Source organism: Monopterus albus, unplaced genomic scaffold, assembly GCF_001952655.1.
Source record: "Monopterus albus unplaced genomic scaffold, M_albus_1.0 scaffold87.1, whole genome shotgun sequence".
Classification (NCBI taxonomy): domain Eukaryota; kingdom Metazoa; phylum Chordata; class Actinopteri; order Synbranchiformes; family Synbranchidae; genus Monopterus; species Monopterus albus.
This window is the reverse complement of record NW_018127967.1, coordinates 1,246,222-1,260,279: the sequence shown is the minus strand read 5'-3', so window position 1 is coordinate 1,260,279 and position 14,058 is coordinate 1,246,222. Positions and strand designations below refer to the sequence as shown.

General features: G+C 41.1%; 2 protein-coding genes across 8 annotated transcripts in view; one reads left to right on the top strand and one right to left on the bottom strand.

Annotated features, from left to right (window-relative positions):
- Positions 1–854: 854 nt before the first annotated feature.
- Positions 855–11,486, bottom strand: LOC109964338 (uncharacterized). The gene is made up of 7 exons (XM_020607564.1): positions 11,399–11,486; positions 10,043–10,421; positions 7,220–7,329; positions 6,629–6,755; positions 5,775–5,894; positions 2,527–3,103; positions 855–1,744 (listed from the first exon to the last, which is right to left on the bottom strand). The coding sequence occupies exons 1-7, from the start codon at positions 11,464–11,466 to the stop codon at positions 1,248–1,250; spliced, it is 1,878 nt and encodes a 625-aa protein (XP_020463220.1). The 5' UTR covers positions 11,467–11,486; the 3' UTR covers positions 855–1,247.
- The window catches only part of nvl (nuclear VCP like), a 32,418-nt gene continuing 28,416 nt past the window's right edge, over positions 10,057–14,058 (top strand). Inside the window, exons 1-6 of one of the 7 annotated variants that reach the window (XM_020607570.1) lie at positions 10,057–10,135; positions 11,507–11,581; positions 11,719–11,789; positions 12,769–12,821; positions 13,124–13,214; positions 13,306–13,366. In XM_020607570.1, coding sequence (XP_020463226.1) covers positions 11,525–11,581; positions 11,719–11,789; positions 12,769–12,821; positions 13,124–13,214; positions 13,306–13,366 — 333 coding nt within the window. In that variant the 5' untranslated portion in view covers positions 10,057–10,135; positions 11,507–11,524. Of the gene's footprint in view, positions 10,136–10,391; positions 10,470–10,873; positions 11,075–11,111; positions 11,200–11,506; positions 11,582–11,718; positions 11,790–12,768; positions 12,822–13,123; positions 13,215–13,305; positions 13,367–14,058 lie in introns of those variants that run through there. The other 6 variants (XM_020607572.1, XM_020607574.1, XM_020607568.1 and 3 more) reach the window with 6 other exon arrangements.

Here is a 14,058-nt window from a genome sequence, read left to right as displayed (position 1 = left end):
TTTTTTATTTGTTAAAAACGTTTGAAATATCCAATAAATTTCGTTCCACTTCATGATTGTGTCCCACTTGTTGTTGATTCTTCACAAAAAATTACAGTTTTATATCTTTATGTTTGAAGCCTGAAATGTGGCAAAAGGTCGCAAAGTTCAAGGGGGCCGAATACTTTCGCAAGGCACTGTAGACAGTAATTTATAGTTGGTCCTTCTCTAAGTACTACTACTGTATAGTAGTACTTAGAGAAGGACTACTGTATAGTAATAGTGTATGGATTTCCACTAATGTTAAAGAAGATCAGTTTGATCAAACACTGATTTTTTATGACAACTCAACCGAGATTTAAAATCTCCATTTATATAAACAAGTGGTTTGGAGACTGTGCAGGCCTTACTCTTTTCTCTGGTACCGAGTTTCATTAGCCTTGTGCCTACATCAGGTCGGTTTGACAAAGTACCTGTAAACCACTGCTCATCTTCCACTGCAGTATAATGACATGCAAATCAGAGAATGCATCTGTCAAGTTTACATGCAAATACATTCAGAAGTGATTATACTGGTACAGTTATATGGTGCTGACAGTGGCAATAACATCATTCGTTTGTCCTTAAGTCATCTGTGTACCAGATGGTACTGTGTTCGGAAGTACCAGTGAGGGGGTGAAGTGCACATTGGATTTTATTACGACAGCCTGAAACACTGGTGCATTTGAAAAGTTCAGATTCGTTAAACACAACCACTGCTTTTATGTTTAGCAAACTAACAGACCAAAAGTTCACCACTTTGGTATTGGTAAAAAAAAAGTATCATATAGGTCAGAGGTCAAAGTGTTTATTTGTCATATGCACAGTTAGGAAACGTGTTTCCCTGTACAATGAAATTCTTACTTTGCCATCCACATGAATATAGGCACAACAATTGGCAGTAATTTGCAGTTTTAACAGAATCTTCATGATACATGGGATTAAACAAACCCTGGGCTTTCCCAATATCACAACTTCTTATGTTATGTTCAAAAGAAGAAGGATATAACTGACAAACCTCCAAAGTTTTCACACAATGTGCCAGAGAAAGTTTATTCCCTTTAAGGTCTGCTTGAGGCCACAGCTGCTGTTTTACAATCTGGGTGCAGTATCACTCCTGAAAGAGTAAATGTGATACAGTGACGACCGAAATCAGACAATATCTAAGCTCAAGCTCTGATACTAATGTACGTCCATACATGGAAATGAACCTTGAGGCCAACCTTGAGTTATTTCTTGTGACGCTCAACAATAACAAAGCTCTGTGCCAGCAGCTCCTCTCCTCGGCCTGTTCCTGCTTTTCCATTGTCTTCTCCTTCCTGCTGTCCTGTGCTGCCTCCACCTTTACAGCTCTCACAGTCTGCTGCATTGACAGTCAGGGGTGAAGTGTGATGCCCCTTCTGCTCTCTAATCACTGCAGGCTCATGCTGAGAGGATCTGGAGCATCTACTGGCACCGTGGCTCAGTGCCGGACCGGTCTCCATCACCGGCTTCCTGAGATTCTGCTCCTCCACTCCTCCCTCAGTGCTCGTCTTTCTAAGCTCTTTCTTCCCCCTCTCATTATTCGTCTTCTCCTGTCCTTTCTTGTGTTCTTCCTTTCTCTTCACCTCCTCTCTGGTGTCCTGCACATGGAGCTGGCCCATCCTCTCTGCCAGCTCTCTCAGGTTCTGATCCTCATCCACAGAGCCTAGAGAGGGAAGCTCTGATTTGGCCAGCCTCTTCCTCTCTATGAACATCAGAGTTTCACCTTTACTCTACAGGGTGCAACTCATTTTGGCTACATTAAAGAGTAGGTCCAGGATTTTTCAAGTTGGTCTTAAAAATGGTAAACGGACTACACTAATGTAGCGCTTTCCTACCTTACCTGGACAAAATGCTTTACAGAGTCACCCACTCATGCACACACACACCCCGATGGTGTGAATACAATGCTGATGTGCCCAAATGTATGTGAGTATAGGTCTTAGTCACTGTAACTTATATAAGTATATTATTTTAAGACCAACTTGAAAAATCCTGGACCTATTCTTTAATTAACAAAACTTTGGTTTCCCAAGACAAAACATGAATCACAGGGAGACTTTACCGCTAGAAGTGTAGACAGAGACTCAGTAATCTAACAGCAGAATGCAAATTAGAGATGGGCAATATGGTGACATACTGTATAACATTAGACAGGATGCACCTGTCAGCCATACAGCTGATACTGTGGTAGCCGTCCTTTGAATATCTCTGGGTTGATCTGACAGGTGTTTCATTTGCTAGTGGCCAAAAACAAACATTTCTGTCAGACTATTTGATTTTAATTTTAATTAAATTACATATACTGTGATAAAGATGATAAAGGAGTTTAGCCCACCTCTAATGGAAATGACTCCTCATTATTACCAATAATATGGATCATTAGAACTATTATGTAAAGAGATCTGGAAATGGACTGATATAGCAGATGGCAAATTTATATACATAGTAATCAGCTTTACATAACAAAACATGTGTGCGTGTTACCTGCTGTGGCCTGCTCCTGCGTCCAGGCAGGAGGCTCTGCTGTGGCCTGACACTCTCCAGGCTTCAGGCTTGGCTCTGCTTTAGATCCAGCTCGCAGTGTGATGTGCAGGGAAATGGCCTGAGGACCACTGAGCTCCTCATCAACTCTGCTTCCATCAGTGTGACTGAAGCTACTGCTAGCAGTGTTTCCTGGGGGTGTGCTCCAACCACCGCTCCCGTCGTTACAACCTCTACTTCTGCCATCGTCACAAAACACGTCACCAGCTTTGCTGCTATCACTTCTACTACCGACAGCTGTAGCAGCAGCTTTGGTGCCTTTAATGCAATCTGCTTTGCAGAGCTCAGCAACTTTACCGTCATCACCATAATTACCCATGGCAGTATGAGCATCTTTACTGCTGCTCCTGCTGCTGTTGGCTTGGTGAGGTTTGTCTGATACCAGAGGGCGACCCCTGAAGGCTAGATCAGGGTAGATTCTCTGCATCTCCATAATGGAATGATCTACGCAGAGGAGGTTTAAGTGTCGGGGCTTGGGCTGGGAGGTCATTGCAAGCCTGCTGTCCAAATACAGAGGTACCTGGGGAAAGACAACAGAGCTGAATTCAGCTGTGATTGCAGCCAGTTTATTAAGGATGGCCGTGTTTCTGGTGCTATGGCTTGTTATGTCTGCTCAGTTGTGTGTGTGGATGATTGATCTTGTCATATAATTCAATGACACTCGCAAGAGGTGGACATCCTAATATCACAGGCCACCCTACAGCTGACAAGGCCCACTCATTCTAATTCTTTGCAATCCAAAATCTCACATACATTTAAGATGTAACACATTTGAGTTGAATTTTGAAGAGAGCATTCTCAAGAAAGAAAATTATTTTTGTATATAATTTTGAGATACAACTACCAAAATCAAATGCTGTGTTGGTTGCTATTAAATTATACAAATCATTGAAATGATTCATAATTCATTATTTTGTTCAGCAAATACACCTAGAATTATTACCTGTAAAATGTTTGGCCACCTAGCATCTTGACATTTGATCACTGATTTTAGTTTTTAGTGCGTTTTGGAATATTTTCCAATTTTTCTGGAAATGGGGTTTGTAATATTTATGTTTAAGGAACCCACACACTTGATTTTGTTGATGTTGCATTCAAATTTGAGTTAATAATTAATTTAATTTACACTTTAATACAGTGTCTTTACCGTTCTATTAACTTGCACAGAAAGAATTAAATATTTTCTGCAGATACCACTGCATACATTTGAAAGAAACATGAAGTCTTTTTCATTTTAGCAAATTCTAATCATGAGCCAGAACTTTGTCTCCCTCACACACCTTTTATACAACTGCTCATTTTGTACCAGTGGCAGAAATACAGGTAGTACAGTCACCCAGCTGCTGCCCATGGTCACTGCTGCTGGTGCGGTTCCCCAGACACTGTGCTTACAATGCCTCACTGATTAAAGCAATAGCTGGACCAAAGCAAATTACAGAACTTCAGTTTTTATATGATAGCCTACCAAGCTGTTACAGTTTCTTTGATACATGACTCAAATCAAGATATTAATATGAAATGTGCTACTTAAGGTTAAGAGAGTGGTCTACAGTATTATCTGCATGGTGCCATTTATGTTTTATTGGTGTTTTTTCGGCAAGTTGATTTGGTCCCTCCAGGCTGATTCAGAAATCATTAGATCATGAAGTGTAAAAGTCTTATGATATTCCCAAAGAAACCAGACACAACCTGTTAGCTTACACGTGGCACCTGTGGTTTTGGAGGGCCTTGAAAAAAATCAAGAGCATCTTATCTACAGTTTTGAGGACAGACTCAAACACTAGATCTGAAAGTGATTGGGCAATTATTATTGAGATTAATTATCTTGGAATGTTAGCAGGAGAAAGCAGAATGTTCTTAGAACTCAGGGAGTCAATGATGAGCATGTGAAGAAGGTCAGTGCCCAAGTCCAAACAAGAGATAACCAGTAGCCTGAAGAAGCAGTCAACCACACCATCAGTGCCTTGGGAGTGATCAGGCAAAACAAGCAAACAAAAAACCTGTAGTCCTCAGTCAGAGAGCAGAAGAGCAAGCATGACCAGGACCAAACTGAGCAGGGGCCTAAACCAGCAGCACCAGTTCCACCAGAGATCACAATAACCACTCTGCAAACAGACTGTGGTTTGGTTGGAAGGGTCTACAGTACAACAGTGGTGTCGGGTGATTTTATGAACACCAAAAGGAGAGGTGTTTGCACTTCTAAGAGCAAAGTATCTGTGGAGACTGGATGCAGAGATGTTGCAGGGAAAATCTGGCCAATATGTTTTGAGGAAGATAAGAATTTGGAATCCAAAAACAAGGAATTCCTTTAAAGCAGAAGAAAAAATTCTGACTATTGCTCAGAAGCAGGAAGAGAAGAAACACAGACAGCTGCAAGGGGTGCCACACTAGCCCACCACCAGGCTGTGTTCCAGGGTTAAAGAAGCAGCGAGACACTGTGGCTCCACGCGGATGACCTAGGCCAAGCAGCACGGTCAAAGGAGCATCAGATAAATGTGTCCAGTTTCTTTAACATGGTTATCTGTGCCTGCCACAAAGCCTCAAGATGATTCTGGACCAATTAGTAATTAAATGAAATGTGATTGATACATGTCTGCAGTGCCTGTAGTCAGAATATAAACTTTTTGTCATATTATGTGTATTTGACTGACTGTTCTTTGACGCCAGATTGCCTGCATTCTGATAATGCCACCTGAATTTGCAGCCCTTTAGTCTTTGATGTTATCAGGGGTAGGGATGTCAGTTTTGGATCATAGTTTTTAATATTGCTTAGTTTTTGATTAAAGATACTATCATTAAATTGCACAGTAAAAGACGATTTTTCTACCCTTCTATTAAATGTGTCCTCTATTTGAATATACCAGTCCCTCAGTATGTTTGTCTCAGTGCCATATTTACAGCAGCCTAGCTCAGACTTCCCACTATGTAGTCTATGTAAATTAGGAGCTATTTTGTTTCTAAATGGAACAGTTTGGGAACCATCTCATTGTGTGCTGCTATGTTTATATGATGAGCAGCACAGTTGAAAACAGCTGCTCCCTTATAATTCTCATAAAAGGTTTTATTGCTGGTGCTGAAGCCGCACTTGATGATTTTTATTTCTCTCTGGTGTTGCTGCTTTGCTGTCAGCTTCTTTTGTTCCTTTTCCCCTTCTCCACACAGTCAACCAGCCCTCTTGCACTCTGCCCTACCTCTTTTCTATCTGCCTCCTCCTCCTTCTTTTCCTCTTCCTTTTGCCCTATTGTTGTCGTCTTGTCTGTAGGTTCCTCCAGTTTTGTAGACCCCTCTCTCTGGAGAACCTCCAGCCACTCCTGCAGTGGAAGATCACAGCTGTCAGTTACTGTGACCTCTGAAAATGCCCTGTGACGGCCATTCATTTGTATACAAGTCTCAGGTACAAGGCAGTTAGACCCTAATGTGTGTAGCATGCTGATGGCTGCATTGACTAGAACTATATTCCTTCATTGAATGATTTTGGTTTCATCTCCTTATGCATGTCAATTTCTTTCTTTTTGTCTCTCCTGTCTCTCTGTATGTATCAGAATCATCTGATAGATGCTTTAATGGCACAGAAATTACCACAGTGACTTGAAATAAATTAAAACACTATGTAACTTACTGTAGTACAAGTAGCTGCTGTTTGGTCAGACAATAAAATGGCAAGTATCATTATCATATTGTCTAAACATGGTTGGATACTGGCGTGGTGGTTAGCGCTGTCGCCTTCTGGGTTCGAGCCCAGGTCGACCCGGTGTCTTTCTGTGCAGGGTTGGCATGTTCTCCCTGTGTGGATTCTCTCTGGGTACTCCAGCTTCCTCCCACAGTCCAAAGACATGCAGCTTAGGTTGACTGGTGACTCTAAACTGCCTGTAGGAGTGAGTGTGGATGTGTGTGGTTGGTTGTCTACATGTCAACCTTGTAATAGACTGGCGACCTGTCCAGGGTGGACCCCGCCTCTCACCCAATGTCAACTGGCTCCAGCGACCCTATTCAGGAATAAGCAGTATAGATAATGGATGGATTGATGGATGCTTCCTGATCTTACCACTGGTCCCAGCTGATCCTTCTCCAGGAGCTCCAGGAAGTGGGAACATTGCACCCTGGCCAGCAGCAGCTCAAAGCCCAGTTTCATGGCTCTGTCTGGGTTGGGATCATCTCTGAGTCTGAACTCGCTGGTGAAGAGGACCACCAAGGGCAGCAAGGCAAAAAGGGATGAGAAGAACAGACTAAATCCAGCACATCAGACACTTCCCCCCATTTGCTTCAAGTGTATGTATTCCATGATTCTGTTAGAGCAAACCCAAACATCCTCCCACCCCAACCCTCATTGTTGACATTTTAAAACTCACTATTTTGCACATATTTCAAAATGAGATGAAGATTTGATCTTTAATTGCTCACAAGCAAGCTTGACAGAAAACTGAGACTTATCTCTTCATTTTATTTAAAGTATTTGCCATGACGTTTTAAATCTCACTCACTTGAATTCCTATAACTCTCTTTCAAGAGGATGTGTGTATGATATATGTGTACTTGTGGCATGGAGACTATCAGCTGTATGAACAGGCTGTGTGGCTTGATGCCTACAGCGTCTGTCACTCTTGTTCTCTTTCTTCTCCTCCTCCTCGTTCCCTACCTTTGTGGGGTGTCAGTATAGGGCAGGTAGCCAATAGAAGCCAGGACTGACTTAAGGGTAGAACTGCTGAGAACTGGCAAGAGACAGTAAACAAAGGGACCGGTAAAAGTCTGAAAGAGACAGAAAAAAAAAATCTAAATAAAGAAATGGTCATTTATTGGGTATCTTTTAAGTTTGGCCATTAAACAACTGTGACCAGGATATGCAAGCAAGAGAGACATTTTATGGTGGAAAAATAAACATGTCAGTGCTCTATAGTGGACAGACCACTGTATTTATTTGGAGACTAGCGGTGTCCTGATTCAATTTCTATTAGTAAAAATGGTAAAGTCACTGCAATGGCAGGAGTAAACACTGTACATAGAATGTATAGAAATGGGACACTTTTACTGTTTGGATCTCAAACTCATCTTTGCCATTTCCTTTGCAATTTCTTTTTCCTTATAAGTTGACGTATCCAACACATCATAGGTTTCAGTTATAATGCCAGCCACCATCAGTCAGGCTCTACTTGTACAACCACAACCTTTGGCCTAATGGTGGTGCTGAGAAAAGCTCAGGGTGGTGACCAGCTTCATCCTCCAGGGACCATGAAAAGAAGTCACTTCTGAGAACTCTTGCTGTAGATTGTGCTTACCCTAAAGCATTGGATGGAAAAACATATGGAGAAAGAGAGCAACTGACCTTGCCCTCATCCCACATCATTTGGGTGGCTTTGTGTGTGTGTGTGTGTGTGTGTGTGTGACAAGGACTACCGAATCTCAGCAGGTTCAGATGAATACTTCATTTTATTATAACAGGTTATAACTTTTTTCTTTTCATAGCTTTCTCTGAATCTAACTAATGTTGTATGACTATGTGTATACAGTAATGATCACACTCAATTATTTTTATAACAGTTGTGCAATAGTAACCTCGATACAGTACTGATAAAACCTGTCTGTAATTTTGCCTAATTCAAAACCATTTCATCATCCCACTAACATATTAAAAATGTGTGCTTATTTTTATTCAGACATTCATATCTAGCAGTTTCTGCAGTACAGCAATGACACGATGAAGCCCTGAACACAGATCCCAACTGTTACAAATAATAACCGGGGTTTTCCAGCACGTCTAAATGCATTTCTAAATGTGTCATTAGGGGTTATTGTGTCTTTATCTTAATTCACACTGTGCTTTCAGGTGCTTCCTCTTTCTACCACAATCTGCGCGTAAGCAGGAAGTGGAACAATGCATCAAATCATCTCAAACTGTCACAAACATTTAATTTCAAAGTAAAATAACCTTGTGCAAAAATTTGGTTTATCAATCTAGGAATTGTTTACTAACTGAAAAACATGAACCAAACAATAAAATGCAATGTGGGTAATCACAGTCACCGGAGGTTAATTCTTCTTTTTCTGAGGACCTGTCACTTTTCATGTGGAGCCGAGGTCAAGCCAGAGTTTCTCTTTGGTCAGCAGTGTGGTTCACGACAATAAAAACTGTTATAAGGCCCAAAATCTTTTGACTTGTAAACTGCTGATACCTAAATCAAAAGGGCAAATTACCTTCACTATTAAGATAAGACAAGATAAGATAATCCTTTACTGTCATTATAACATGTACAATGAAATTTTAGTGACCTCCAGTCGGTGCAGCACTAACAAAAACCTAACATATGAAATAAGACCATATAAAAAAGCTTAACCGAACCAGGCAGAATGAATTCCTAGATGTACATAATAAAATGGGTTTTAATGTGACATTTGTAGTGATATTTTCAACTTTCATACAATTTACTGTTGATTACCATGCCATCTACTGATCACATCCACACTTTTTATTTATTTATGTTTATTTTATTTATATAGGGTAGGGTGACATTCCCCAGAGAAACAAGTCTCTATAATTCCATGCAAGGCTGGATTAACAACAAAAATGTGCAACTTTAGTGCATTTTTAACTTTACCCTCTATTTATCTTTAATCAAATGATCTCTAGTTAAAAAATATACCTATGGCATAGATAGAGGCAGGAATGGAGGATTACTAGGGGCTCTGCAGTTCAGTTGAGCCCCCCTAATAAATCCAGCCATGATTTTAAGTCCTCTTGGGGCCACCATCAAAAGGTCAGACGGTCATCCATCCATTATCTATACCCATCCATCCATCCATCATCTATATCTATACCCATCCATCCATCCATCCATTATATATATCTATACCCATCCATCCATCCATCCATTATATATATCTATACCCATCCACCCATCCATCCATCCATCCATTATCTATACCCATCCATCCATCCATCATCTATATCCCATCCATCCATCCATTAAGTCAGCCAACTATGTGGTAATCAGTGGAAACATCAGCTGAGCATGTCGAAAACTGAGCAGCAGTTTTGTTTGGAAATCAAAGCTAGTTGCTCGCAGAAGAAACATTAAACCCTAATTACAGTCCATCCATATATCTATCCCCACCCACCCATCCATCCATTATCTATATCTATACCCATCCATCCATCCATCCATTATCTATATCTATACCCATCCATACATCCATCCATTATCTCACACACACCCCCACACACACTCCTGTGGGCAATTTAGAGTCACCAATCAACCTAAGCTGCATGTCTTTGGACTGTGGGAGGAGGCTGGAGAGAACCCACACAGGCACAGGGAGAACATGCAAACCAGAGCAGCAAATTCTGTTTGAATTCCAGACGAGGTCATTAAAGTCACCTGGCAAGTGGGAGTGGCAAAAGACACACACACACACACAAAGTGAAAGAAAAGGAAAAAAGACGACAAATAAGAAAAGATCGCCATACCTTAAGTGTCCTGATTTCCTTCTTCCAGGGCTGAAGAAACAGATTGACGCAGATAATTTCCAGCAGCTCGGTGGCTTTGATAAAAGCAGACAGGTGTGTCCTGCAGTCAGTACCGAGGGCATCACAGTTCTCGCCCACAGCCTGGTAGAACGGGAACACGGTGAAAGCGTCTCTGGATCTTGGCTCCCTGAGCAGATACTGAGTGGCTTTCTTCATCAGCTCGGCATCGCGACACGGCTGAACCTCTGTGCACGGCTGAACGTAACAGTTCACATAAGCCTCATAAAGCTCCTGACGGGAAACCTCCGTCGGTTCTCCTGCCCCGCCACCGTCCTTCATGACTGTCACACCGACCGGCACACAGCTAATCTCTGTCAAACTATAATAAGGAAGTATAGCTGTCAAACAACCTGACGAGGAAGTGAAAGTGAGAGCAGCTCTGACACTCCTCGTCCTTTTAGTTTCCTTCAGAGACTGTATGACAGTTTAAACATGTTTATTCAGTGAACATGAGATTAAAAACACCAATGATATAAAATGAGACAAAGTATTTTGTAACATGAAATGTACAAAAACATGACAAGTAGCCTATTATAAACTATTTTAGGTACCTCAGAACAAAGCTGTAGCTGTGTAACATAGGCCTAATTCATAGACTTATAACCCCCTTATCTCCGAGTTAAATTATACCGTACAATGACAGGTGTAGGTGCTATTACTTCAGTTTCTTTTAGACATACATAAAAGTCAGGAATACTATTCAACGAGAAGAGAAATGTTGAAATAATTCTTAATTAGAAACCCAGTTTTGGGATGCGTTTCCTGAATATTTCTAGAGAATTGCAATGATTTATTTTGAAAATCCTTACACGGATATAGTAATTTTCATTTCCGGGGGAAGTTTATGTGTTTTATAAACACGTTGCCGAGGTTTAACAGAGGAATTGTGTTATTGCTATGTTAAAACTGATTAAAACCACCGGGACTGTGTGTTTGGGTTGAGTCCTGAGTGCTTCAACATCCTGGCTACTGGTAACGTGTCACCGTTAGCTTTATCAGCAACACATACGGAAACTGTGCGTTTTATTTTGGACACTGCGGTTCGATTGACGCTATTACGTGTAACCTTACCATGAAGTTTGAATATTTTTATCAAAGTGTGTGTGAATTAGTTATGCTAAACAACTCTTTACTTGCCTGAATGGTTGTTTTTATTGTCTTTATCAGTTACTTCATGTTAGGGTTAAAATGAGTAATTTAGTTGTAACAGCAAAGGCATTGTATTTATCTTAGCATAAAGCTGTTGTGCAGATGTATTTGGTGCCATAGAACAGAATGGATTGTAGGTTATATTACCAAGTTTTTAAGTTGTCTGAAGGCAGATGCTTCTTGACGCCTGTGCAGAATGCATGCGGTGCTTGCATGTCTCATTTGAGTCTTGTTTGAATGTCTGTCTTGCTGCAGGCTTGAAGAAGCTCAGCCATGAAGAACAGAGGTGGAGGCAGTCTGGACATTCGGCTTAGACACAGAGTGGAGCAGGTACAAGTGTGTGTCCTGGTTTTCCTAGGTGTAAATACAGATGTTTATGTTATCTCACAGTTCAGTAAAAATAGATAAGCTGTTGCTCTTATACTGTGCTGCACTTGACCCTGTTTCATGGTAAATTCTGTTTGCAGTATTTGGCGTCCAGCAATAGGGAATATGTGGATCTTTCAGCCATGGCTCTGGATGTTCAGAAACTGTACAGGCAAGTTCATGAGAACGGTTTTCTGGACCTGTTTTTATCAAGCATCTCACAGTCACTCCCAGGAATTGTGCCAAAAGTTGCCTTTGGACTGAGGCACTCCTACCTCAGAGTAGGACTTAAAAGTTGAGGTGATCCAGTCCATTTTGTCACTAAATCAAAGATAACGTAGTTCTCATCAAAGACCACTTTAGTGCTGTGAGACTGTCTTTGATTCACAGTAGTGTCCTTGTCAGTGCTCAGTGTGTTGATTTTAATGTGTGTACCGCTGATGATCACTCCACCTCCAGGGAAACCAGGCATTTGCATAAATGTAGCTTGTTTTTTGTTGATTCCACAGTGTGTGGTGAATGAATCTGTCCATTATCTGTGGTACTATAAGAACCATCACCATTGAGTTGTTTTTTTAATGCAAGGCTGCAACGTTCCTGTTTCTAATAATGGAATGTTATAATTCCCTTGGTTTCTGTGGAGATAGCATGGTATTCTTGTTGATGGAGGGGTTGCCTCCCATTGCAGATCTGTCACAAAACTACTTTGTTTTTGGCAGTACAGTATCTTTTAATGAGCTTAGCACTGGGGAGTGTTAGTAAAACATCTGCCCTCCTATGGAGTCTGTGTGCTTGTGTCTGTCTGAACGCCATTTCCTGGCAGCTCCTAACCAGTTAGGACATCTCAGGAGCTGATTTCCCAAGTTAGGAATGCTGATAAAATTCGGTCCTAAAATTAGGACCAAAAAAAAGCATCATTCTGAGAATTTTTGGCCAGTTAGGAGTGATTTCCTACTCTGAGATGCTTGATAAATACAGGCCCTGGTCTGGCTAAAATGGATAAAAGTGTATAATCTTTTTTGTAAGCAGTTCACAACCCCCAAAACAAGAATGAAATAAAATCCACACCTCTCTCAATAATCAGATTAGTCTGTATTGGTATGTATTAAATTAAAAGTCCCTATTTTTGGTGAAAATGCTTTTTTTTTCAGATTGGAGTATGGTAGAAGAAACAAGACAGCTTTCAGGATTCAAGTAGAGAAAGGTAAGAGGCAGAGGTAGAGTGTGACAGTACACTAGTTTGGCTTACAGAAGTTTTAGGGTGATTATTTTACACTGTAAATTCACATTGGAGTCCATTCTAATGAAAGATGGCACAAGACTGAAGATGACTGTTTGGATGTATTTATTTATTTATTTTTTACTGCTAATACAGTTATCTTTTGATCACAGGGGTAAAGAGCTTATGTCAAGACCAAAGAAAGGTTCTGTTATTCTGAGAAGGCAGAAGTAAACACAGATGACCTCTTCAGTGTCAGATTTGTCTTTTCCATCTGCTTTCCCTAGTGTATGACGCAATCATGGCGGAGTCTGCGCTGAATGACCTGGAGAGCAAACACTTGGCTAAGAGAGCCAAGCACAGCCACAATGACACTGGGTAAAGGAGCCAGTCTGCTATCTGCCTGCTTTGGACTGGCATGTCTCTGTGTCTAGTCCTTTTCTCTGACATGTTCATACTGTGTTTTCAGTGAAGGCGACAGCAACTCGGAGGAGTCCTCTGACAGTGATGACCACATTTTGGAGAACACTGTAAGAACTGTTGTGAAGGTTAAATCTGAGGGCACTGGTGTGTTGGTCATAGAATTGATTTTGGGGGCAGCCTTATTCCTTCATCCCACATGCTCATCATGCTAATGATTTATTTGGTGATAAACCATCAATATGATTTGTTTTTTGAAAAAAATCTACTCATTTTAAATTTAAAAAGTTGGGACAGCAGCATGTTTACCACTGTATTATCTCTTCTTTAACAATACTATGAAAGAAAAACGTTTTTCTATTTCTGCTTGATATAGGATTTCAGCTGCTCAACACTCTGGGGCCTCCTTTGTCATATTTCTCACTTCATAATGCACCAAATGTTGTCAGTGAGTGGCAGATCTGGACTGCAGCAAAGCCAGTTTAGGCCCAGACTCTTATTATGGCGCCATGCTGTTGTAATCCGTGCAGAATGTGGTTTGGATTTGTCTTGCTGAAATACACAAGATGTCATCTTCGTCTCAGCCTATGTGGCTCCAAAGCTTGTATATATTGCTCGGCATTAATGGTGCAAGAGATGTGCAAGTTACTCATGCTGTGTGCACTAATGCACCCCCATGCCATCACGGATGCTGGCTTTTGAGCTGTGGGCTGATAACAAGCCGGATGGTTCCTCTCCTCAGAGGATGCCCCGTCCATGAGTTCCAAAAACAATTTCAAATTTTGGCCCATCAGACCACAGA